At 38.5% G+C, this 24,591-nt stretch overlaps 1 protein-coding gene across 41 annotated transcripts in view; it reads right to left on the reverse strand.

Annotated features, from left to right (window-relative positions):
- Positions 1 to 125: 125 nt before the first annotated feature.
- Positions 126 to 24,591, reverse strand: part of LOC107275200 (MAP7 domain-containing protein 1) — a 119,830-nt gene continuing 95,364 nt past the window's right edge. For 14 of the 41 annotated variants that reach the window (XM_015755079.2, XM_015755075.2, XM_015755080.2 and 11 more), the window contains 16 exons: positions 20,953 to 21,021; positions 15,841 to 15,900; positions 15,251 to 15,316; positions 14,778 to 14,967; positions 14,321 to 14,685; positions 12,799 to 12,981; positions 11,090 to 11,524; positions 9,398 to 9,577; positions 8,661 to 8,983; positions 8,223 to 8,502; positions 8,023 to 8,144; positions 7,693 to 7,934; positions 7,473 to 7,596; positions 6,888 to 7,216; positions 2,759 to 3,015; positions 126 to 2,654 (listed from right to left, as the gene is read on the reverse strand). In XM_015755079.2, coding sequence (XP_015610565.1) covers positions 2,641 to 2,654; positions 2,759 to 3,015; positions 6,888 to 7,216; positions 7,473 to 7,596; positions 7,693 to 7,934; positions 8,023 to 8,144; positions 8,223 to 8,502; positions 8,661 to 8,983; positions 9,398 to 9,577; positions 11,090 to 11,524; positions 12,799 to 12,981; positions 14,321 to 14,685; positions 14,778 to 14,967; positions 15,251 to 15,316; positions 15,841 to 15,900; positions 20,953 to 21,021 — 3,239 coding nt within the window. In that variant the 3' untranslated portion in view covers positions 126 to 2,640. The remainder of the gene's footprint in view (positions 2,655 to 2,758; positions 3,016 to 6,887; positions 7,217 to 7,472; positions 7,597 to 7,692; positions 7,935 to 8,022; positions 8,145 to 8,222; positions 8,503 to 8,660; positions 8,984 to 9,397; positions 9,578 to 11,089; positions 11,525 to 12,798; positions 12,982 to 14,320; positions 14,686 to 14,777; positions 14,968 to 15,250; positions 15,317 to 15,840; positions 15,901 to 20,952; positions 21,022 to 24,591) is intronic. The other 27 variants (XM_025080098.1, XM_025080099.1, XM_025080097.1 and 24 more) reach the window with 11 other exon arrangements.

The following is a 24,591-nucleotide window of genomic DNA, read 5'->3' on the forward strand; positions in this document are numbered from 1 at the left end:
AGGTATTTTCAAAAATTTCTTAATAACCTTTGTTAAACAGTTTATTTAGTATTCATCAGTATTTATTATAGGGATGTGATACGAGGATTATGACACAAGGCTCCTTCAAAGATCAAGACGACAAATTCAACTTCCTATTTATTCGATGATAAGTATTTATTACATAAAGCATTTTTACATTACGACGTATTTTAGATATGACTCTTGATTATTAGTGTCCTTATCGTTCAATATTTGAAAACATACTTTTTTATATTATACCAACGCCTATAATTGATGGTTGATGGTTTCTTCATTGACCTAGTTAACACCGTATGCCTGAAAACGCATAGTAAAGCACTATACTCATATCAATTAGTTGGAAAATACGATGTTAACAATTAGTTGGTACGAATATAATCCTTTACAAAGCGTGTCAATTGTTTGGTATAAACTAGAGCATTAGCTCAAAATGTAGGGACGGTAATGGAGCTCTGTAATACTAAAAATAAATACACTTCTTTTTTTTACAATATCCCATCATGTCAGCAGACAACAGTCTAGGCAACGGGAGTATGGCGTTACAATAAGGATCACTAGTAACCTTTGCGATAAAAAGTGGTACATCCCGTTTCTCGAAATTTTCTACAAAACACTACTGATTGATAATACAGTAATTGGAGTGGTTTTTCTGTTAAATAATGATGGATGCACGACGCTCAACAATTCACTGCAACCAACAAACATATCTCGTGATTTTTGTGCTAATTTTAGAAGTTACTCGTATAGCCTTTGTTACATTATTCATTATATTTTATGATTCTAGCTATATTCGAATCCTGTCGTGTTTCGTGGGATGTATAAAAAACAAAGCAACAATTAGTTACAATTTGTCGAAATTCAACAATTTTTTATGAATTTAATAATATCACTGTTACGTCTACACAGGCGTAATAATAACGAAATTAAATCGAGGCAATTAAGTGGATGTATAATTTTAATCACGTAAAGGATAATATACGGTTAAAGACATAGTATCATTGTGCCACATGAATATGCATCCCAACTGTAGTACTTCATCCCAATTATAATTTTGTTCGATTATGAATAATATAGTTCACACGAAGAATAATCTTCATTTTTTAAATATTCCAATCATACAACACTGACAATCAAATCAAGTTGTTATTGAATGAACTCTCGATGTTACATGAATAAGATGTTTGATGCTACAACGATGTCCATTGATTTCTACCTGATTTGTAGGGCCTCAGCATTAGATAATACGACAAGAGGTGTATTTAGAGGAAACAAGAGAAAAGGAGCTCGATGTGATGGGGGAAATTGAAGGTAAACAAAAGTAAAATCACTTGACTAGTGAGCGCACGCCCCAAAAACATAATATAGAAGAAAAGCAGCTTTGTATCGTTCTCTCGTAATTGTTGTATTGGACACAATTATTATTAGTTTACTTTCCTAAGATCGTATGTTATATCATCATACTAGATTACATAATGTTTCGGTTTAGATGGAGACGATACTCCTAGGCCGCATTTTACGAAATTCTTAGAGGCGCGGAGACGAAATATATCCGATGGAGAAAACATTCTTTTCGTATTGTGCACGTTGATATGGATTCACTATCATCCGCTTATAACCATAATCTGTCACATACATTACTCCGTAATTCTTTGCGCCATTAACTAAATTGCAACATTGCACAGTCCATGGATCGCTCGGCCATTGTCGTACAGTTTGATAGTTCTCAAATGCAAAGTATTTAAAAGAGTTGAAATTATGTGAAATTAATTTAATGTAATTTGATACAATAAAATACAGACGTGTATCTCAAATTATATGTTATAAATAGATAATATCCCCTTCAAAGGTTTTCTAAAAAGTTAGTTTTATTCCAGTTAGCATACTATAGAGTCAGTTCATGAGCTCAAAGTATTTTTCGACAGATGGAAAACAATTAAGTCTCTAGCAAACCACACGTGGCCTTACACACAATTCTTGTTCAAATGCATTACTGTGCATGATTTTGCAATGAAATATAGTTTCTTTTTCTATTTTACTATATATTTCCGTAATTTTAAGTGAGGCCCCGCATGATTTACTAAAGATAATGCATTGTTTACAGACTGTAAAAAAAAACACATTAAACTCACGGACCAATAATATAATAGGCTGAATGTGTATGCTTGCCATCGTATAATATTATGAATTAATATTATATATTATTTTACATTTATTGTTATAATGCATAGTGTTTAATGGTTCGGTATAGAGGATTTGCATGGTAATGGATTAAGAGTACTGGGAGAAAAGTAATAGGATCTTGGGAAGAGGAACAAAGGTAAAGTGGGAAAAGGGGGGAGAGGGAGAGGAAAAAAGAGGGGGGAGAGAGAGAGAGAGAGAGAGAGAGAGAGAGAGAGAGAGAGAAGGTATCCGGAAGGGAGAGCTGTCCTAATCGCGGACACTGTCCGGATCTCATTCCATTCTATTTGAAACTTCCGCTCTACAGCTATATCTATAGCGCTTATTTACATTTTCCATAAACGACATCATTTCGATTACTCGCACGCTTGCCAGCGGCAAACCAGTAATTCATTGAAATTCTTCCGTTTCATCCTTTCACCAGAATGTCTAACAGTTACTTTATGATAGAAGATCTGCAACAAAATGAACAATAAGTAACCAAAACAATATTGCATTAGGTTTAAAAGTTAAAAAGTAAACATTATCAATTATCTGTAACAACTTAGACAATAGTCACCTGGTACTTGGTTGTTGTCCTGCGGTTTATTATTGGTAAAATTATCCTGGAACGGATTGGTGTTAGCGTTACCAGCAGGAGACATGAACGGGTTGGTCATTGGGGTGAATGGTATTGCCGTTGGATTTAGATTCGAATTGAGTGAATCTTCGTTTGCCAGATTTGGTGTCAGCTCAAGTATCGGCCCACTACCGCTATTACTCAGTGTGTCAAACTCCGACAGGTCTAACAGGTTGTTGGTCACGTTGTTTTGTTTGCTATAAAATCAGCCAAAGGAAAGATACAGACACTGGGTGACAGCTAAACACTAGGAACTACTTGCTTAGGCACACGTAAGTAAGATTACTTTCACCAGACTGGAATAACCCATATACCAATTTGTTCGTTAACACTTGCATTACACATTAAACGAGACTCCCTTGCCTGAATAAATTCATTAATGAAGAATGTGCATAGTTCGTTTGCTATCTAATGTCATGAAAATATTAGCGAACTTCCAAAGCATTCTAATGGATTGCTTGCAATGATATTTGTATATCGAATGTTACTAAACTGGCAGCATACGTAGGTAATGCTGAAATCCTATAATTATAGTAAAAACTACATTTGTAATGTAATAACTCAGAAACCATAAAAGCTAACATTCTCTGATTAACTTATTTGGTTGTCAGTGCAGTGCAGTTATTTCTGACTTATCAACGTCTTGCATCACCTTGACGCGTAGAAATGTTGAACGATATAAATTTTTACATGCTCTCCAATGAATAGAAACGCTTTCTCTCTTAACGCAATCAATAAATTTTAACGATATTAGTGTAGATATATATTGAAAATAGTTTATCTCCTTCACAATCTTCTCTTATGTCAAATTCGCACGATATTTCTTGAAACACTACTAAACTAAGAATATTTTAAGCTAAGCAATAATGCACAAAACAGGACTATTGCGACGAAAAAACGCTTACTAAAAGCACATTGCAAAAACAGGGCGTCGAAAAGATTTCAAAATCAATTCAAGTTTTCTATGACTTAAACCTGCATATAAAAGAGTCGCGAAAACTCATAACTGATTCGCTTGTAACGTATCGGTACTAGAAATATTCGTGCAATCGTATTTTGTGCAGTGGGAGGTACTATGCTTTAAAAAAGAACATTCGGTTTATCATTTCCAAAGGGTGGCCTGAATTCGTTATATAAATCACCGCCCTGTAAAAATCTTAACATACATATATACAATGAAAACTGGACACCGCTGATAGATTGCAAACATAAGCGTATTATGGTACATGGCAAAAGTAGGCAGTAAGTTGACGTGGAACACATAATGGTGATAGATGATATACATACAGATAGAGGGAAGTTGATTGGATTATGTTGAAACAAATTGCAAGCGACACCGCAACCGATCTCACCAACAAAAGATAACATGCATTAATAATGTAAAGAAATTATTTTCAAAAAGAACAAAGAGAGAGAGAGAGAAAGGGAGAGATGATAATGAAGGAACAGGTGAAACAAGTTAATTTTTCAAACAGGCAACGCAGCCACAGATAAGGATTTTGTTGTAGGCTATTGTTCGAGGAAAGTTGTTAAGATAGAGAGATCCAATTAGAGCTCAGTCAAGATGAGATCGCAGGTGTTTGAACTGATCATTAAATTGACATGAAAAAGATTTAATAAAGATATGAACTTATCAAAAAGTATTCTTATCTTCATTGAGCCCTCGATGTAAAATTATATACAATTGTTCAGATGACTCAATATGTTTATGCTATTCATCTTTCTTTACATTATGTACACTGAATTTATTAGGATAGTTCACAGTTAGGTGTGTAGCTTTCTCTTCTAGTATTTTATAGTATTAGTGCATTCATTCAATTGTGTTGTTCACGTATTTAACGCAATGCTAACGAGGATAGGCGTATTTAATCATTTCTTTGTGTCTTCCATCGTCGTTCCTAGCTACAATTAGCATGTTATCATCAGCTAATACACTTGATTATCAATTATAAAATATACATAATTATGACAATTAATATATGTAATATACATTCGCGTAGAATAAATGGATATATGATTATTTATCATTACAGTGTAATTTCCATGTATTGAGTGGTTGTGTGCCTGTGCCTGTGTATATATGTGTGTATTTTAGTATGTCTGATGCAAATTATTATTATTATTCGGTATACTTCTAGAGTAATCAATTATGAATGTTGTTACTGTTGCGTTATAATGATGCTTCTGTCAACTCTTGTTCTGGCTACTTTTGCGATGTACTTTTTCGCTCACTTGTAATTATTCGTTTTTTGATATCTCATTTAAACAATTATTATATCGACTTGATTTAGGATTTAATATTGTATAGGCTGTCGCTTTCAAGGTGTACTTCGAAAGAGCGCAATAAAATTCATTTATTATATATCTATATATATATATATAATGTAACCAATTTCTCATTTGAAACTTATCGATAATAGTTTTATAATATTGCAAAACATTCTAAACAACTAACTGAATTAGTCATTCAGCCGGATATAATTTTCATGCACGTGGCCGATAGTGTTTACTCTAGTCGTTCAGTTCAGTATTTGATATATGGAACACTAAATAGGACTGATGACAACAATTAATTAAATATGGTATGCACAATTTACTGAATTATTTTACGACATCTGTAACGTTTATTTTCAAAGAAACAGGAACACGAATAAATACAAATTTAACCAAAGAAAAATACAGACACGTGTTGCTTTAAAAAAAAAAGATATGAACAAAATTCGTATACTGAGCATTGGATAAAACGATTAGAGTTTAAACACTATGAAAACCAACTTGAAATTGCAATGAAACCATAATCGTGATGATCCATCTCAACAGACCCGCCAGTTCTCATTCCTGTCAGCTAACGAAATGTCTTATCAATTATTAATTTGTTGTTTTTTATTTATTATTTTGGTTATATCCGTTGTATAGTAGTAGCTTGTTCATTGTGGTTATTATATTTGGATTTAAGATGAGCGATGCTGGTTCTCGGTACACGGATGAGTTAAAAATGATAATATTAAATATACAGAATGACACAGATAGCCAGAGAACTTAGAATGCTAAGATGTACGGTGAACATACAATTTTGTAATCTAACCATATAAATAATGCTTTCTTATGTTGTATTTTGTAACGAACTGTATTAAAGTTGATTTTTTTTAGTAGTATTTGAGAAAGTCCAATGCGCAACGTTTCAGTGGAGTGAATAACTCGAAAATGCTCAAATTAACATATTAATTAAATATCTATTACTTCTGGCTATCCGTAGTAAGCTGCGATTAAAGTTTTATGTACTAATAAGTACCGAACAAGTAATTAATAGCAGACTGTTATTCGAGATTAAGCTCCAAAGGATTGTGATCTCAGGAATCAAAGCTTCATCATCCTATGTCAATTGTGCTAATAAGATGTGATGGCTAGTGACCTGGCGCAGAGCACGATAATTACACAGTAATTATTGGCATAACAATATTTCATACAAAGATCACCATAGTCCAGACGGAGCCAATTTCAATTTAAACTAAAAATGACATATAAAAAGAATATTGAATCATGAAAACCTAGTATGAAAAAAATGAAAAAAAAAAAAACTATTAAAGAAATGTGAAAGCAAATAGGCCAAACTAGATGAAATAAGGTAATCGCATTGTTCAAGTATGTTCGTTGCTGAAGAAGCATCGGCACTTAAGACATTGCAAAACTTGCCAGTCTCAAGGTTATCAGATAAATCGAAAATCATCATTTCAGTGATATCAATTAATTCGATGGTGAGGTAGCCTTTGCAGTCTCGCTGATACAGTATTATTGTCTGTGACGCGGCGAATCAATACCGGCCTACCCGGCCTACAAGGCCATCTGAGGTGTTTTCGATTCATGAATCTAATGCTCCATTCAACGCATTTTCATTTGTTTTGGAAATTCTAATGCATGGTACACATTAATGTAACATCATGGACCATGATGATATTTGCTAGAAGGTTCTTCTTGTTTTTCGTTAGAGTACTTTTATCTTTGTCTGGTGATTACACAGCGTGTGTAGAACTTTGTAAAACCTTGGATTATTTGTACTTGACATACTTACACAGTAGCATTGTCCAGTGTGATCGATTGGCTGTTGATACCATTTCCATGATTCGTATGATGACCGTTGACCTCACCGTCGTCATTACCCTGATTATTATCCAATAATGTTTTGCTTTCATTGATGCCGTTGCTGTGAGTACCGTTTCGCACAATGTCCGGTGTTGTGTTCTCTGTATGATGAGCCTGCTGCTCACCACTTATAAATTGCTGGGTTGCCTCGGATATGAGGCTTGCTGTCATAACATCACTGCCCTTATTACCTGGTGTAGGTTTATTCTCTTCACTGGGGCTATCTTCCTTCAGTTTATCACTGTCACCACCCTCTCCCTGTGTATTAATAAATAAACATGTGTGCCATTAATCCAAGATGAATATAGGTACTGTTATCCTCTACACCCTCTTTATATAGGGGCGGAATGAGTTGCCAGACTTTTGTTACTGATTGATATAAACTGTATATCACTTAAATATATCGAAATTTGGAAAAACTCGAAAAAATTGCAGGGGTATAGAGGTTAATTAATCCACGTTTATAAACTAAGCATATTTTCATTATTCATTGTTTGATTTTAATCCTAATTACCTTGGTGGGCGTATTGGGCTGATTCTTTGCTCTAGTTCTTAACATAATGGCTTCGACTCGCTTGCGTCGTTCAATTCTTTCTTCTTCCTCCTTTTTGAGACGTTCGGCCATTTCGATTCGTTGCCTATAGAGAAGAAATATAGAATCATGTTATTGGTTCGTTTAGTATGGTTCTTTTGTCTTAAGTAATTGTATTATTCGTGTGAATATGAATACTGACTTCTCAGCTTCTTCTCGGGCCTTCCGTTCGGCTTCCTCTTTTTCTTGCTTCTGACGTGCTTCCTCTTCTCGCCGCTTACGATCTTCTTCCTCTCTTCGTGTTGCTTCCTCAATCGCCAAACGAAGTCTCTGTTCCTCAGCTTCACGCGCTTCATTTGCCAATCGAAGTGTTTCCTCTTCTAGACGACGTTGCTCCTCCTCCTCTGCGCGTAGTCTTTCAGCCTCTAAACGAGCCTCTTCCTCCTGTTATTGTAAGAGTACACGTAACTAAATGACTGATAGAACAATATGGATTTACGCAACAATGAAATTTTAATTAAAGTACACTGACCAGTCGTTGACGTTCGAGTTCGGCCTCGCGTTCAGCCTGTTCACGAGCCAGCCTTCGGCGTTCAGCTAGTGCAGCCTTAGCTTCTTCCTCGGTAGTAATTCTAATTTTCGCAATCATCGATGCTGCATGTAAACCAACAAAATTAATAATGACGTACTTTGAAGTGTGATTGGTTTGAAAAAACGTGACTACAAACTTACCAGACATGTCGACTTGTTCATCGCTCTCAGGCTCCAGCTTCTTCTCAGGTTCTGGAGATTTCTTCTCTGGTTTATTCTCGTCCTTCTTTTCAGATTTCGGTACTTCCTGGACAGACTGGAGGACCGGAACTGATGGTGAAATTTCCTGAATCAAATTCGTCTCTGCCTTAACGGGTTTAGAGACACTAGTGGGAGCTGCTGCCTCGGAAACGGGAACGGGAGTTGTCTCTTTCTTGACGTCAGCGGTGATAGCCTCGATGACGTGACCTTCTCTCTGCGCCTGTACCAGGATTAAATTAAGTTTAGGTGTAAATCATTTCATTTAGCTGGTAGCCACTATGTAAATGGAAAAAAAAAAAAAACGAAGAACTTAATGATTTGTGTACATTTATAAGAAATTCATGGAATCGTTCTCAAGGGGAATCTTCGCCGTCTTACCTCTGTCTTTTCAGTTCCTTGATCCTCTTTTTCGTCGTACTTCTCAGCCTCTGACTTGGCGTCCTTCTTCTCCTTGGCTTCGTTTTGCTTAATAATCTCTGTCGTGTTTTCTCGAATGAGAGGAACTTGTTCGATTCCTGGACTCTGAAGTGGAGTAGCTTTGGGAGTGATGCGCGGCGACGGCCTCGCATGCTTTATCAACTTCTCGTTCGGTTTCTTCGCGATATCCGTTCCTTTCGGCGTGGATGGTTTCTTTGGAGTGCTGTGGACCTTTGGCAGTGGTGGCTTTGAATCCTTTGTTGCTTTCACGACATCGACCAGATCTATACGAAAGCGTATATCGTCCATTATACCTCCCACGTACTATTTAGTTAACAATATTCGTATAGAGTATTTACATGTGCAATGCTGAGAAGTGCAATCGTCTTTGAGAGTAAAATAAAGTAATACGATCATTCTACGAGACAGTCTTAAATGAAAGTGTATGAAATTGAAACTGCCGGTGCAGTGGAGCGCAGAGATTGCGTAAAATAAAAAGAGAGACCAAATAAAAAAAAAGCTTCCCAATCGCAATTGGAGGCCGAAGAAAAGATCCTGAGCTGGGTATTGGAAAATTCTTCAGGAAATTTTTCCTTTGAAGATTCTCTTCCAACACCAATGTCTTCTGCGGATCGTTAATCAATCTTCGGCTTTCCAATTATGACCGCAGTAAGGAAAAGGTAGAAAGCCATGCTCACTGTGTCGTTCTGTGACAGATACGCCGGTTCCGGCAATGGAAGCAGGTCGCGGACGACGAGGGGTAGTTGTGCGAGGACGCAGATTGACGTTACTGCTGCCCACACTGCTGCCACTCTGCTGACTCATGGAACTGTGCGGTCGAGATGGGCTGTTTGGCGTCACCTCTCCGCTGCGAATACCTACACCCACCGACCCTGGGTATAAGCTTTTTCTTTCCTTGCACGTCCTTGCACATTTATTCAGAAGGATCATGGACCAGTTACAGTTTAGTCAGATGCTTCATTTTCAAGTTTGAGATATATTTTTCTGCTACGATTATAAAAATATCATAACACGTCTGCGGGATTATTAAACTTGTAGTAAAATAAATTTATTGACTGACATCCACTGGTTTATTTCTTGGTCCATGCTCCTCTGCGTATGGATACTCGGTGATGCATTTACTGATAAACGATCTCCGGAATCATATACATCAACCGTGTTGACGTTTATATGTGTATATGTATATAAGGGTTGGAGCTGATAGTCGTGAGACTCGGAAAGAGCGAAGCTTGTAACGGCTTACTCCCGCCACCGATTACTCAGGCTACAGCGAACAGTGATAATTACAAAAGTAAATTGAATAAATGTAAAAGCTATATGCAATTATATATTTCTTTGAGAGAGCGCTAAGATAAGGGTATTGTACAAAGAGAGAGAAACGTGTAAAGTAATCGTGATTTAGAAAGACGAAGATAACGAAGATAACGTTATGGCATGATACAGAAATGATAGTGATAAATACTGAAACGAGGATTGGGTCCACCGTGTATTGCACATTAAATACAAATATATAATTCCATATTTTTTAAGAAAAATATAAATTGTGCAGCTTACCGAAGACGTAGAGTTAGCGTGATACCGTCACCCATGTCACCGTGAAACCCGGTGAAGATCAATGCCTTACCAGGAGTTGCTTGTTAATCAATTATCAGGTTACTGTTATAAAAATTGACGACTTTCTTTCGTTTTAGTTGCATTTGAGCGATATGAAACTTTGTGTTATATTACATTTGTCAGATGTGTTAGAAGCCAGAGAGACTGAGAAAAGCAGAATGTACAAAGGCATTAATCGTGTTAATTTTGAGAATACATTTTTTTTTATATATCTACACCAATAGTTTCACCGATAGTCCCATATCTTATTGAAACAAACAACATCGGACATAAAGTCTCTTTGAAAAATAGTTAATTAAACTCTTATGCAGTTTGTCGATTACAATTTCCTTGAATTGATCGACAATCACTCCTTTATCACTTTTTCATGCAGATACAGATGTGTTCTCAACTCGCACGAGATTAAGAAAAAATAAATTTTATCTATATGCAATTTTTAATAATAATTCCTTCAAGGTCAAGGCATTCCCCTAGGGCTAGAGTACTACTTCGATCGCCTCGAAGCGAAGAGCAAAGCGCAATACGAGCTAGTGAGTGGCTGGAAAGCTTTCGGCAGTACTCAGCCATAGGTGTTCTTCTGCAGTGGATATATAGCGAACCTTTAAACCGGTTCCCAGACAGCTGGGTTGGGCTCGTTGACTCGTTGACTCGTTGACTCGGTAATAGTCAGCAAAGTGTCGACTCGAGTCTCATTGTCAGTTTAGTAAGGAGTTGAGTACACATGAGCGACCAAGTGGCCCCCGAGGACGACTTACCTTGGTGCTGGTGAGACTGCTGCTCGCGCGCCTTTCGGCGTAGCCTTTCGGCCCTCGTGGGCCGAGGAACTGGCACTGCGCCTGGCAACGTACCCATGCTACGAGAATTGTCAGAGCGCTTAAGGCTCTTGGCTCCAGGCGCAGCCAAATGAGACATGCTGCGACTCATGCTAGAAGCGCCCAGTGGTTGGGGTTGCTGTTCCGTCAATGTGCTAAGCTCGCTGGGACGCTTTCTAGGCTGCGCCAGCTGATCCAGCCTGGACATCGAGTAAGTCCTACCTGGGGAACGTGTGAAGACCTTCGCGCTCGAGCTCCGACCCGCCGACGGGAGTCCGTCTCTTGGCGAAGGTATAGTTGGCATTAGGTCTGTACGCCGCCTGTTCACTCGGAGATAGCCTGAGCTCGGGGTTCCTGGTGTACCGTCGCTCTCCTCACCTGTAAAGTTCTCTCCTTAGAAGCCAGACCCAAGCACCGTCAAACTACACCGATCAAACGATCATACGATATCACACTTATAGCCCTGCGGAACACATTTATCTCACTTGAGTTTTACTAATAAAATGACAATACCCCTAAGCAGCATTTCAAGCTGCTTTTAAAAGTCTCGAAGAGGGTCTTGTCACTTTTGCAGCTGTTACATTATTTAAATAATTTTACAAGAATAACGTGCGATTTCGTGCTTCATACAATTCTGTAAATCGGTGTTTTAGAAAATTCATAACAAGTTTAATGACGTAACATAACGCGACATTCGTTAAGTGCTTCGACAACGCAAGAGAAGATTGCAGAGTTTCCAGGAGAGAGAGGACAAACAAAAGTACGTGTGTCAAAATACTCAATGCTTGCTGACTTTAGTGATATTTCGATCAAGCAAAATCCAGACATGCTCTGTAGGCATGATCTCCAGCATCTTCAAAAGTGAAATCCATCGGAAATAAAATGTTGATACGGGGAAAGAACAGAAGAGAGTAATCGAAATCATAGAAAAGGTACAAAAAATAACTGGTAAAGGGCAGTGATAAATGCGTTGATACGCCATGTAGATATTTAACCATGTGAAAAATAAATGGCAGGAAGATCATGCGAAAAGGTCAAAGTTTTATCTGGTAATCATCACAAGTTTAAGCTTCCCTTAATGAGATCAGGTGTATCCCTTAACGTTACGGCAATAGTTTGGAGCGCCGACGTTGTCGGACGTTTGGACGTACGGATGCAACCAACCATTAATAACAACATAATGTGCCAGGCAAACATAGTAGATCGTGCCAAAAGTATTGGTGATTGCGTGGTACTGGTTCGTGTAAATGAGTAACAGAAAAATGTGATGCAGTTAACACGGGTAATAACCAAGATACAAATCTCATGCGTGTACAGAGATCCTGCGTAGCAATACCTCACAATAATATTCACGATGAGCTAATTAGTATGATCGGAAAATCAAGTGTTCCGAATATAACCATGGTTACGAAAAACAAAATTACATGCTGCCGCGGTACTCGTAAACAAGTATGATGCAAAGTGAATAAGACGTATGAGTGCTGCTAACATATGATGTAGACAGATAAATAAATAGCTAGATGATAAGATAGAGCAACAGATAGATAAGAATGAAGATACCAAAAAACAAAAAAAAAGATTTTGTCAGCTTATTTCGAGACAAGAAGGTTTCCCTTGTGGCAGGCTTCATTTTTTCTGGCTGGTGGACTCACCGGTGGCAGCCCGCTGAATCATCGCACGTCTAGTATCGCTATCTGATTTATCGTCGATGGCAAAGATGTCAGTGGTAGGAGGCAGAGAGAGGCTGGCTCTTTTATTTTTCGCGGGGGTTAAGGGAGGATCGGGGCTAGAATTCCAATTGAATACCTCGTACATGGACGAGGACATTCTCATATCTGTGAACAAATTATCCAATGCTATATCATTATACGAGAGATTCCTTCTTGATGTAAGTTCCGAGGAATTCAGTAAGGCTCTAAACGTCGCGTATTTTCGTGAAGGAGTTACGTTATAACTTGGGGAAGAACCATTAAAAAAAAAGCTTTCTTCAAGTTTGCAAAAAGATTAGACCCAGGTGGAGGGACTTTCGTGAGAAGAAAGTTTTGGAATATTGTTGTTTTTTTTTTTCGAGGATCTTTTGGAAGAATAAAGATTTTTCATATTTTTGATAGACAGAGGGAAGATGATAAGGTATGACAATGATTGATTGTGCATCGCTAGCAACTAAATTGAAGAAAGCTCCATGAATGTAGGTGCGAGAGAAAGCTAACGTAATCTGCTAAAGATTAATTTACGTGTAGTTTGTCTAACGTAAAGAAATTTCAGGTCGGTCCAAGCTCCACGTGGCGGGTGTGCGCATCTTCTACGAGGAGAATGATTTTAGCGAGAACATTTGTGTACGATGTTTATTATGAAAAAAAAAAGAATTAAACGATAATAATCTTAAGGCCGAAAACTTAACATTACACGTGGGGCTCATCTGGAGAGGACTGAATAAATAAGCGTGTAAATTATTTACAGGATCATTTCGCATGTTCTATCAATGGGGTATGCAATCTCGAAGTTCATGCACAAAAAGTAAACTCGTCTTATCTGATTGCCCTATAATGTACATTGACGTAAAGATGAACAAATAAATAAGAAGCCATTTGCAATGGCGTTGGCCGACTATAGAATAAAGGAACACAAAAGGACCTGAGCCGAATTTAGAATCAGATAAAGTCCGTGAAGTCTCTAAAATATATTGAAACTTTTTTATCTCTGAATTCTATATTAATGCTTTACTACCCTGCAGTGATAAAAGATAAACGTATCACTCAAATTCTGTGCCCAACAGTAATCAGCATTTTCTTTTGTGCGTTTGCAGTGCGCATTACATACACCCGGACACGCTACTCTTCTTGTTCGGGATCTAATAAAATAGAATGTCCACAGAACAGTCACATAACGCTATATGAATAACTACAGTACAATTGCGACAATAGCATTTGCGATCTTACCAACATCAAGATGAAAAAAAAAAGAAAAAAATGTAGTAATTGTAACACATATCGTTTTTTGAATATTTTCTTTCTCCTCTAGAGAAAATTATACTCACTCGTTCCCAGCATCTTGGCCTACTTTCTACCATACCGAAAGTCTCAATATTCTATGAAGTGACTGTACCCGTAATTGTTATAAATTCGGCCCAGCCTCGAGGAAGCGCACCGGGGCTGAAATAAGGAAGAAACTGACCTTCTCCAGGTTTCCGATCGAGGCCACCGGCGGAAGTAGCGCGTTTCTTGCTTCCGTCGAGTTCCCTTTCGGAGGATCTCCTGGTGAGGGGTTGCGCAGCGGTGAACATCATGACATTCGTCGTCGAGGTGGCCCTCCGGGTTCCCCAGAAGGTGGAGCCGCCGGTGTCCGCAGGCTCGAGCATCCGTGGCGTGGAGCTGCCAAACGCGAAGACAATGTGCGAGCGTTCATTTTTCTTCTTGGCTTCTATACGTGCGTCTCTCTCTTGATTCTTTCGCAGAATTGCTTCGCGTCTTTCTCTCTCGGCCTCCCATATTAGACGTTTTCGTTCCTCGACTTGGTTTCGTCTGGAAAATAAATGTCGGCTAAGATTACATTAATTTCACTTGTTCCTTTGCATTTAACATGAAACTATTCAAAGTCTTTCGATAATTATTATTCAAGTAAAGGACTATACCTATCGTGGTCGCGCGATCTGAGCTCGTCGATGCGTCTTCGGCGTTCTTCTTCTCGTTGCTCCCGGAAACGCTGAGCGGCCAGTGCTTGTTGTCGTAATTCTTCCAGCTTCCGTTGCCTCTCTTCGTTTTGCCTCTCACGTACTAATCTTACCCTGTCAACATCTTTCGAGCTTCCGGCAGAGTCTCGACCTGTAACATGGTAAACCATGGCGGTGAGCATTGACAATTCTTAAACTACTTCCTTCTTTCCTATCTAGTCAAGCATGGCAAGAAGACCTCGGGATTCGTAGTTGGTTATTTTAACGTGAATGAGTATAACTCCGAATTATCTTAAACTTTTCCCGAGGTCGAAGCACAGCTTTTTTTAATGAAGCAATGATAGCGACAAGTCGCCTTGCCGTTCGATCGATAATAAGAATTGCGAACATGAATCCATGGGATGATTTAGTATATGCTCGTTTAAAGATGGTACCTTGATTATCATTAGGATGATCACCGTCGAGGGAGTCCTCGTCGTAGAGACTGCGACGCTTTACATCTGCCAAGAATAAATCATATTGCAACATGTAACGTGTCACGTGTTATATTTCTAGAGTTATAGATACGATTTATGCAATACGTAGACTTAACGTGCGCTTATTAAATGTATATTAGATGAGCGCGCAGTAGTATAGACATGCGACATGCATCTCGTAAAATTGTGTTTCAATGTCGCGCGACCTGACTGGCGATGGGCGACAAACAACTCCGCACGTGGAAATTGCTGGTAATATGGAGCAGGCGCAGTGTCAAAATAGTATTGTTTGGTTAAAAGGTAGGTTAGAAAAAAAAAAAAGGTTTGCAAACGACCAAATGATCAAATCGCTTTGGTAGTTTCATGAAAACACTCTCTGTAAATTAGTGTCACACCGTTATCACAATTGCAGGTTCGCGTCAGTGTCAGTTGACTTTGCGCGAATTCTTTTTAATACGAGCCAGAATCATAGGAAAGATTCACTAAAAATGTTTGCCCATAAAATGCTGTGTTATGTACGTTCTTTGCTGCTGCCTCGTTTTCTTTACCTGACTGATCTAGCGACTCGTTATCACCGCCAATGTGAGCGAACCAATGCATCGTTTGCTCTGTAGAAACATGAAAGAGTAGTAGATAATAGTGAATGCAATTTAAGGGCAAAAAATGTCTGTACGAACCACTGAATACCAGACAAGTGTTGCACTTGCGATCTGTCTACCTGTATACGTGGAAATGTGCATATACGCGCATGAAAAGATCTTCCATGATTCGATTCGAAAGCGAATGGGTGTCAAAGTGGAAAAATTCAATAACGAATTCAGGAGTGTAACGTTGGTATACATGGAAGGCAGGTGAGATTCGGAACTGGGGATATGCTTTCGGTATAAATTGAAAATGGCATTATCGGTCGGTGGGAGCAAATATCAGAAATTTATACAAGAAGCTACTTGTATGTACCACGCCGTTGCGGATCATTCGGTAGTTGGATGTCTCATCGAGAATGGATATTCGAATGGAACAGGCGAACGGATAATTCCGATATTAAGTTCATCGTTCTCCTGTCATTCCGCGCACAAGAATCTTACGAAATTCTTTCCCTTTTTCGAGATCGATAGTCGTCATGTATATAGATATACCATCTCTGTAGTCAGATGAGGCTATAGTAACGCCGATAATCGTGAACTAGGTAGGCCTGGGAGAAACAGCAACAGATTTTCTAATAATAAGATGGAGATGGAATAATGGGAAAAACGTTAACAATAAGTAAAATAATAACAAATAGGTATTGCTCGAATATATTTTTCCTGTACCAATTGCGAATTTTATTATTTTTTGGTATTCTTTACTGTTATTATTTTCAAATATTAATGACAGTCACCAGTAACAATAGCCAATTTGCTGAAAAAGGTCGTTAGGACCGAAATTGATTCTAGTTGATCCAAGTGAGTGCCAGACTAAAAAGAGCGAACAAAAAAAAATGGGAGAGGGACAGACAGAGCGTAGGCCTTCGGGCACATTCGATTAATAGGAGGACCGTCAACGTTCGAGAGAATCCTTCCCGATGAAATTGTATTACGCCGACGAAGCTTTATTTCCTGTTGCGCGAGTGGAAATTCGCTCGAGTGACTGTTGGCAGATTTAATTCCGTTCGCGCGAATATGGATGGGCGTTGAAGTTCTATGAATTTCTACAAAATTGCGCAACGCTCCCTTAGGTATTATATGTACACCCGGGAGTGATAGACATTGTTCATCAAAAAATTCATGAGTCAGTTTTTTTCTTCTAAAAGCTCTCGACTTCTAGAGCAGACAAACGATTCGATTCTTGAGTTCGTTGGAAACACGAAAAGGTCTGGGGAAAATTCGCCGTGGATATTTGTTACGGATGTTAAAGACACGTAAAAAAAAAAAGAAAAGAAAAGAGAGAAAAATAACAAGCATATAAGTAAAGGAAGCGTATCTGCAAAAATAGAGGTGGGTTTTCTGCTCGTCCTACGGTTCATTTCTTTGAACGATATTTAAACCATGGTAAAGCGCTCGCCAAACAAGAACCTCTACCGGTATAGAATGTAGATTTTCCAGTCTAGAGCGGATTCCAAAACTGACACTAAACATCCTCAAACTCAAACGCTAAAAAAACTTTCATCCGTTGTCGTAGCAGATATGTGTCTGTTAATCTTCCAGCATGCGGAAGTGGGTCGGAAACAATAGGATCCTCCTCCATCTCACCTACTTTACATGCGCCGCTTTCATTCTGGACCTCTACCATCCTGACCACTTCCATAGTTTACATTGCGTTTACTGCGAATACCTGTTTTCACACTCCTGCTATTTTCTACGTATTTCTTCCCCTTTTTCATCAACAAGATCTTCATGGTCTTCACACTCATTCAGAACCCATCGTATTTATCCCTTGGCAGTGTCTTAATTTAATATCGTGGCGTTCATTGCGAAAGTTATCCAGACTGATTAATCTATGAATTTATTTTTTACATTCGGATGATAAATGATGGGAAAAATGTTTTACCTGAAAGACTGTCGAACGGGGATTAAATTTTTGTTTTCTCTTTCAACCGAAGCCGTATAGAAAAGTTTAGGGCATTTTATGCTTGTACAATATATCTTGAAGTATGTTGTAATGCCTATTCCTGGGGCAGTTTCTAATACCCACGGTGGCTGCGTTGAGTCTTGCGTGCATGGGTGGTCTTGTCAGGTGTGATTCTCGGGAAGTTAACAAGCAAGATATGCGGCTTCGTGTAATATCATCAGTTCTCTAGGACGTAGGGTCCTGGATTAAACTGTCAGTTACCCATAATACGAGGGCCTTACCATAAGCCTCCAACAATGCATATTTCATACGCGCGCTCGCCCTCCGAGCAGCCATAACCTCTCACGAATCTTCATGGAAATATTTATGAGCATGGATTACGACACTACAGACCCAGACGCACACCTGACTTTCTCAAGAATCTATGGACCACGTTAAATTCACGAAAAACTTTTATATTTTCATAGAAATTACATTTTCACGAGAAAGTCCGGTGTGAAATGTAAAAAAGATCTTTCCTTCATTCAATTTTTGTCTCTCGAATATTTCTATAGAATGAGTCAAACGAAGATATCAAATTTTTTAAATTGTTATTCCAATAAAACGAGATTTTCTTTGAAATGCCAATATTATTACTGGGTCCTAGTCAGCGAGCTTTACACAAATTTTCTTTTTCATCGCAGAGAGAATGGCGATTGATTTATCTTCGAATTTTTCCAGTCAAACGAGTTACCTAATAGCATTTCACAGTTCGTGGAGTAGTTTCTGGCACGTACAAAATAATATTAAATCCAATGTATTCCTTTTTTTTTTCGGGAACCAAAGAAGAATATTTATTAGACACTTATCGTTCCACAAAGTGCCAGTCATCCGGCCACTTATCCTCGGCTTTTACTTTTTCATTTTGATGATCCACATCGCCTTTTTTTTTAAATTTCAATTAAAATCATCTCCGAGTCATTCAAATAATCTCAATGTCGTGGTGAACTTTCTCGAAATTCAAACTCCGAAAACTCTATGAAGTGCCGTATCGGCATTTTGTTGGTCAAGCTTTTGCCAGAAATTTACAAAGAGAAGTTTGACTTTTCGAAACGGCACAGATTATTCCACACTGTAAGCGCAGAGCCAAATTCCCATTATTATTCCTTCCTCCATTTATCAAAACATCGCAGAGAAACGTATCCCACGATTTTCACGATATCGTTCAGAAAAGTCCCGAGTAATTCCTACCAGCGAGGATCGAGAATTGTAATTCTCTGCAAGAACGATCTAACCTTTGCCATAAGATACGAATAGAGTTCGATGTAGGTTGATATGATCGAAAAGAAAAGGAAAAAAAATATGAAGGAACAAAAACGTAAGAAAGGCGTTTCCCGCACTGGATTGCATTCACTTCGATGCTTCTTTTCCTTCGGCATTCTATCCTTTTTTTTTGTTGTATTCTACCGATGTCAATTACTTGTCTGGCGCAATGGGTTTTCTATCACTTGGGAAGATAGCAGAAGAAGCAGTTGAACAAGTGAACTATATTACTGCTGGCAGTCTTCTATATCAGTTGTACGGGATACGTTGAGCAGAAATCGATATCTTCTACTTCTTCAGATTATACATATACCTACAATCGTCTATATCACCTAGGCTTGCATTCTTCTTTTTTATTATTTTTTTTATTGATTTCTCTACCTCAATCGCCAACATTTCAGCAGGCAGTATAGATCCGATGTACTTGATTTTATCACAATAAATTTAATACAGCCTAAAGTACAGATCCTCAGATTAGTCGCTTTTTTGCTTTCATCGAGGATATTCTTCTTCGCCCTATCTTATTTTCCGAAGATCAGGCTGCACGATGAAATGCCTCAATGAAATCACGTAACGAAAATTTTAGTTCCCTTGTACGAATCTAATGCACGACCCTGCATTACGAGGATCCTAAGGAATAAAGCAGTGGACTGCGATAGATTTTATTTAACGGTCTTGTGACAGTGAAAAGTAAAAAACTTTAAGCAATTTTCTCATATTTGCGTAACCTAACAGGAATAGCAGTCATAGATGTACAATAAATATAGTGTGTGTATCAATAAATATATACAGACACATAACGCATAAGCTTCCCTGAAATATTCCTTGAACGTTATTCCCAGTAGATTCGCCGTTACCGACCATGCGATACTCGGTGATATTAAGAAAATATTTTGGAATCTAGTACGAGTATATATAAATATACACGTAAGTATAGAGTGCTCATATAATAATAAAGTGAGAACTTACACCCATAAAAGTATGTATATTGATTTTGAATGGGACGGCGAATAGTATCCAAAGATTTTCAGGTAAAATACGTTGGTGCACTTTGCCTTATATATCTGCCCGTTAACGATCCGTTTGCGCAATAAAACCATGATAATGGTATATATGTTCCGCCGAGTTGATAACGAAAAAGTATTCGCAAGATCTCTCAAGGAACACGATGTGCAATCGTGAGGAAAGACTGTACACATATACGTAACGTGTTCCACTGAGTAGATAACCAGTGTAAGCGAGAAAGAATGTAACAGCATGTATTCTCCAGTTTAACGATAATGCCATTATAAAAGCCAGACGGAATTCATCGTTCATTTCGAAACGTCTCGTTGCATTGTGGTTTCTCTTAAAGATCGTGGATCAGTGACGTTATACATTGATTTCTTACGTAGGCACCCAAGCTGGACCGGTTCACAGTGTATTCGCTCTAACGTCGGCATTCTCTCGAACGAAAGGATTGCTGCTTTGTCTCTGTCTTTCCTTCTTTTTTTTTTTAAATTGCGCAACATGCTGATCACGTCTTGTATGTACGACCTTTTACGTTGGCATCTAATGCGTACGACTTGTGGTGTCGCGAAGTTAGCAGACGACAAGCCCCCCGGGAGTACTTTGTTATTAGACCGGCCATTGGTTGCCATAGCAACTCCGTGAAGGACTGATAAGTAAAGCTAGACTCCACCGGGCTTACCGATCGAGCCAACGATCCGATCCCTTCCTTTTTTATTCTCTTAGTCATCGTCCTTTTTCCTGCCTAGTTTGTTCTACGACCAGGGACTGGTTTGGGAAATGGTTTCCATCTTGGCACTTACCCTTCGTGAGAGAGTGGCGATTGTGTGCAGAGCTGGACCTTTGGCTAGTTTCCTCAGAAGCGGCTCCAGCTGTAAACAACGTTAAAACATTTATTAATATTATAACAGTGCACTGTTTATTCTCTCCATGGAGAGATTGGAAAATCGTTTGTACACGGTATCACGTAGTAACGACCGTTTGTTTACGTTATCGAGTACTGGTAATTATTAATCGGTAGGTGGGTAAAGGGAGTTGTCGGTTCATCGCGAGAACATTTTACATTATATCTCGGGGGACACTTCAATTTCCTAACAGGATAATAATACTCTATCGTCGTCCAGAGGATCGTGCAAATATTTTTAAATTAACTCCGCGAAATGGATCTTTAACGTTTTACGATAATCAACTGAAAGCATTTTATATCTCTAGTATATTTAGATCGTTCTGGTTCGAGCTAACTAACGGCTTACCTTTAGTTACAGGGATGGCATTCGATCGTTTTTATTAACGAAACGCTGCTAACACTAATCTCGCCTTCTGGTGCCAGGCACGGGATATTCCCATCAGATAGAAACTAAAACTCTTGACTAGACTAGACAGCTGTTTGCTTCCCTTCTGTAATAACCTTTTATTTCGATGGCTTTCAATCTACTATTACTTTACAGTGAAAAGGAATAAAAATTTCATGAAATTATTCTTTTCGTTTTGTATACATCAGAGGTATATACATATATGTATATGAAGAATTGAAGATACTAGAAAAAGTAGAAAAAATTGAAACCTAAAGTTTCCTGGACGCCTCTTTAGCCTAAAGATTATTGAGACGAGCCTTTAGAGCCGTTGCTCATATTTCTACCAAATTGAGCAATGTAGAACAACTATCCGGGAGACTACCATACTGCTGTATGTATTCATACTTCAAGGAGAGGAGTATTTTTTTAAACTGATATTTTTAATGTAATTTTCATCAACTGTCTACCTCAGACATATTTTCATTCCCAATTCTCGGTAGTCCATCCTTCCATGTTAATGCATTACAGACGAATGACGAGGCGTTTCGTATTCCAGCGTTGAAGGTCGATCCAGGTTACTGGGTACAGTTAGCAATAAAATATCCGATTCGCAATGTGTTAAAATGCGTGTAGCCTTATTTGTCATAGCGCCGGCTTGATGCGCCTTTCCTATAGCTATCTTTCCTATAGCAGCCATACGGCATTTATTGCGTCAACTGAAACTTAACCATACTGTTTCTTGTTCGCGAGAAAAACAGGACCAATTAATATTATCTAATATGGAAATACAGTATAGCTAATTTAAACGAAAGTTTCACTATGAATAAAGTCAAAGCCGAAATTAATATACTTTTACAAAAGGCACCAAATCGAAATATATTATATTTTTAGTACGTTATCGAACGGTAATGCGCGCCATATTTATCAAAGCACATTTTCATAAACTTATTCCTTATATGTTTGTTTATACAGATATTATAAATGTTAAGACAATAGAAAAATATTGGCCATGTGATTACGCACAAAGATCCAATATCTGTCTGTGATGCTGTGCACGTGGTGCATTCTATCAGTGCCACCAATTTTACCAAACGGCATTTTCCGCTGGACTTTTTATTTGCACGTATGTACAATTGTACATACACTAAGGTATATGCTTAGATACGTGATCTGTATGAGTTCACGATAGGGAATGGTCTTTATCGCAATACTTCTTCGGTCGAAAGTGCATTGTTATTTAACCTTAAGGATTTCTATAGAAACTTTAAGGGGAAGGAAGAATGTAAAATATCCTTGAAAATTAATGATCAAAACGTAGAAAGCCTTCGTGGCCAAAACGGATGCATGGCTGCAAGGCCAAGGCAAGGCAGACACGTTGTACGCATCCTACCAAAATGGCTTATTAATTTCCTTGATATCAATTTGCCCCGGTAACAGCGTTACTTCCATTACCCTGGGAAAGCTTCCTGACTACCAAGTTTCAGTCCAGCAAGGTCTGAAATGTTTTAATTAAAGGTATATACACGGGTTTGAAATTTTGATTACTGTTTCGACGATTAATTCAATGATACAGAGGTTGGATGGTCTGTATAAAATTTTTCTGTGCACATGGTTTGGAAACGAGATTACCCAGTAAACCCATTTCCTGAAAATAGAAGGGCCAGACGATGGAGTCTCTTTAGAGAAAAGGTAAGAAGCAAACGTATAAAGAGACATAAGGGGTAAAAAGATAGAAAGGGATAGGGATATACAAGATCCACTGTAGTCTGTCCTCGAGTCTCTTACCCTGAACTTCCGACTATTCGTTCTCGCAGTGTCAGACGTCGGGCCACTCGACTTGAACGTTAAAGTCAGAACGACACTGACTCCGACTCCCTCTATCCACTTCCTTCTACCACCATTTTCTTCCGGCTAAGCTCGTACGAGTCTTGACAAAGACCACGAGGAAAGGAACTCGCCCTAGAGTTACCGAGAGACTTCACTAAGATACTTTCCACTTGAGAGAAGTGGTTCTCATTCGGAGCGAGATGATTCGTCGACTTTTATCTTTTATCTTGAGGCTTGAACCTAATGAGAAGTGGGCGATGTCACTGGGATACCAATGCGCTGGATCTTCACTGGCAAATGGATAGGACCTCTGACATTTCCGTATTCCGTGGATTTTCAACTGACTCTCTTCCATCAATTTCATTCGACCGCCCTTGAGCATTCAGGAATACCACGAGTCTTCATCCGGTAAGATTATACGCGATATTGGAGGTTCTGGAATCTGGAGATATATCGCCAGCGTGGCGAGGAATATCTGGGGGATGAAAAGAATAGCATTGATGATATAGAAACAAATGGGAAGGAAGAAATAAAGGAAATGGGTGGCTCTAAAGCTATGTATCCTGATTGTTACACGTGGTAAAAAAAAAAATTGTTTCTCTCCGTTCATTCAATTAGAATTATTAATGTTCCTACTCGCTGAAGATAAGCGAAGAATCTCGTCCTTCTTCCAAGACTCGTTGCGCCACTGTGAAAAAATCTCCAAGATAATAACAAGCGACATCATTGAGATGAAAATTCAGGATAATAACGAGGGACATCATTAGGGAAGGTTTTATCGCGTTAGCCGTTACGTTCCTTTAACGCGCGGTGGAACTTTCTTAGCTGGTGCGGAAATTGCGCATATCTTAGGTGTTCCTTAGCGGGAGGACGACGTTATTAAAACGTCACTTTTCTTAGGCTCGCATCATCCTCTCTTAATAAGACGGCAGGGCTGAATAAGGAACACTGAGAATATTTAAGAGCTGTTTAAAGAAGAAATCCATAGCTAGTACATGGTCAAAGCTATTTTTACATCCGGACATTTTTCTTGGCTCGAGTATCGACTTCCGGTATAAAGAAAAAAATTCCAAATTTTTTAATGGACCTACGGAGATGATACAACACGGTTGTATAAAAATACGTAATCTGTGCTTTTCTATAGCCAAAAATGATATTTTTTTTCTATATAAAAATGGTTGTACCTTATCCAGGGTAAAGCATCAGGAAATTCTAGACTGGAGGCGTCCGGAATATTTCCGGCAACCACTTGAAATATCGACTTTAGTCTTGGGTATTGAAAAAATATTGAAAGCGCTTGGGGCATAGCCCCTTCATAGC

This window comes from Cephus cinctus, unplaced genomic scaffold (genome assembly GCF_000341935.2).
Source record: "Cephus cinctus unplaced genomic scaffold, Ccin1 Ccin1_scaffold0126, whole genome shotgun sequence".
Classification (NCBI taxonomy): domain Eukaryota; kingdom Metazoa; phylum Arthropoda; class Insecta; order Hymenoptera; family Cephidae; genus Cephus; species Cephus cinctus.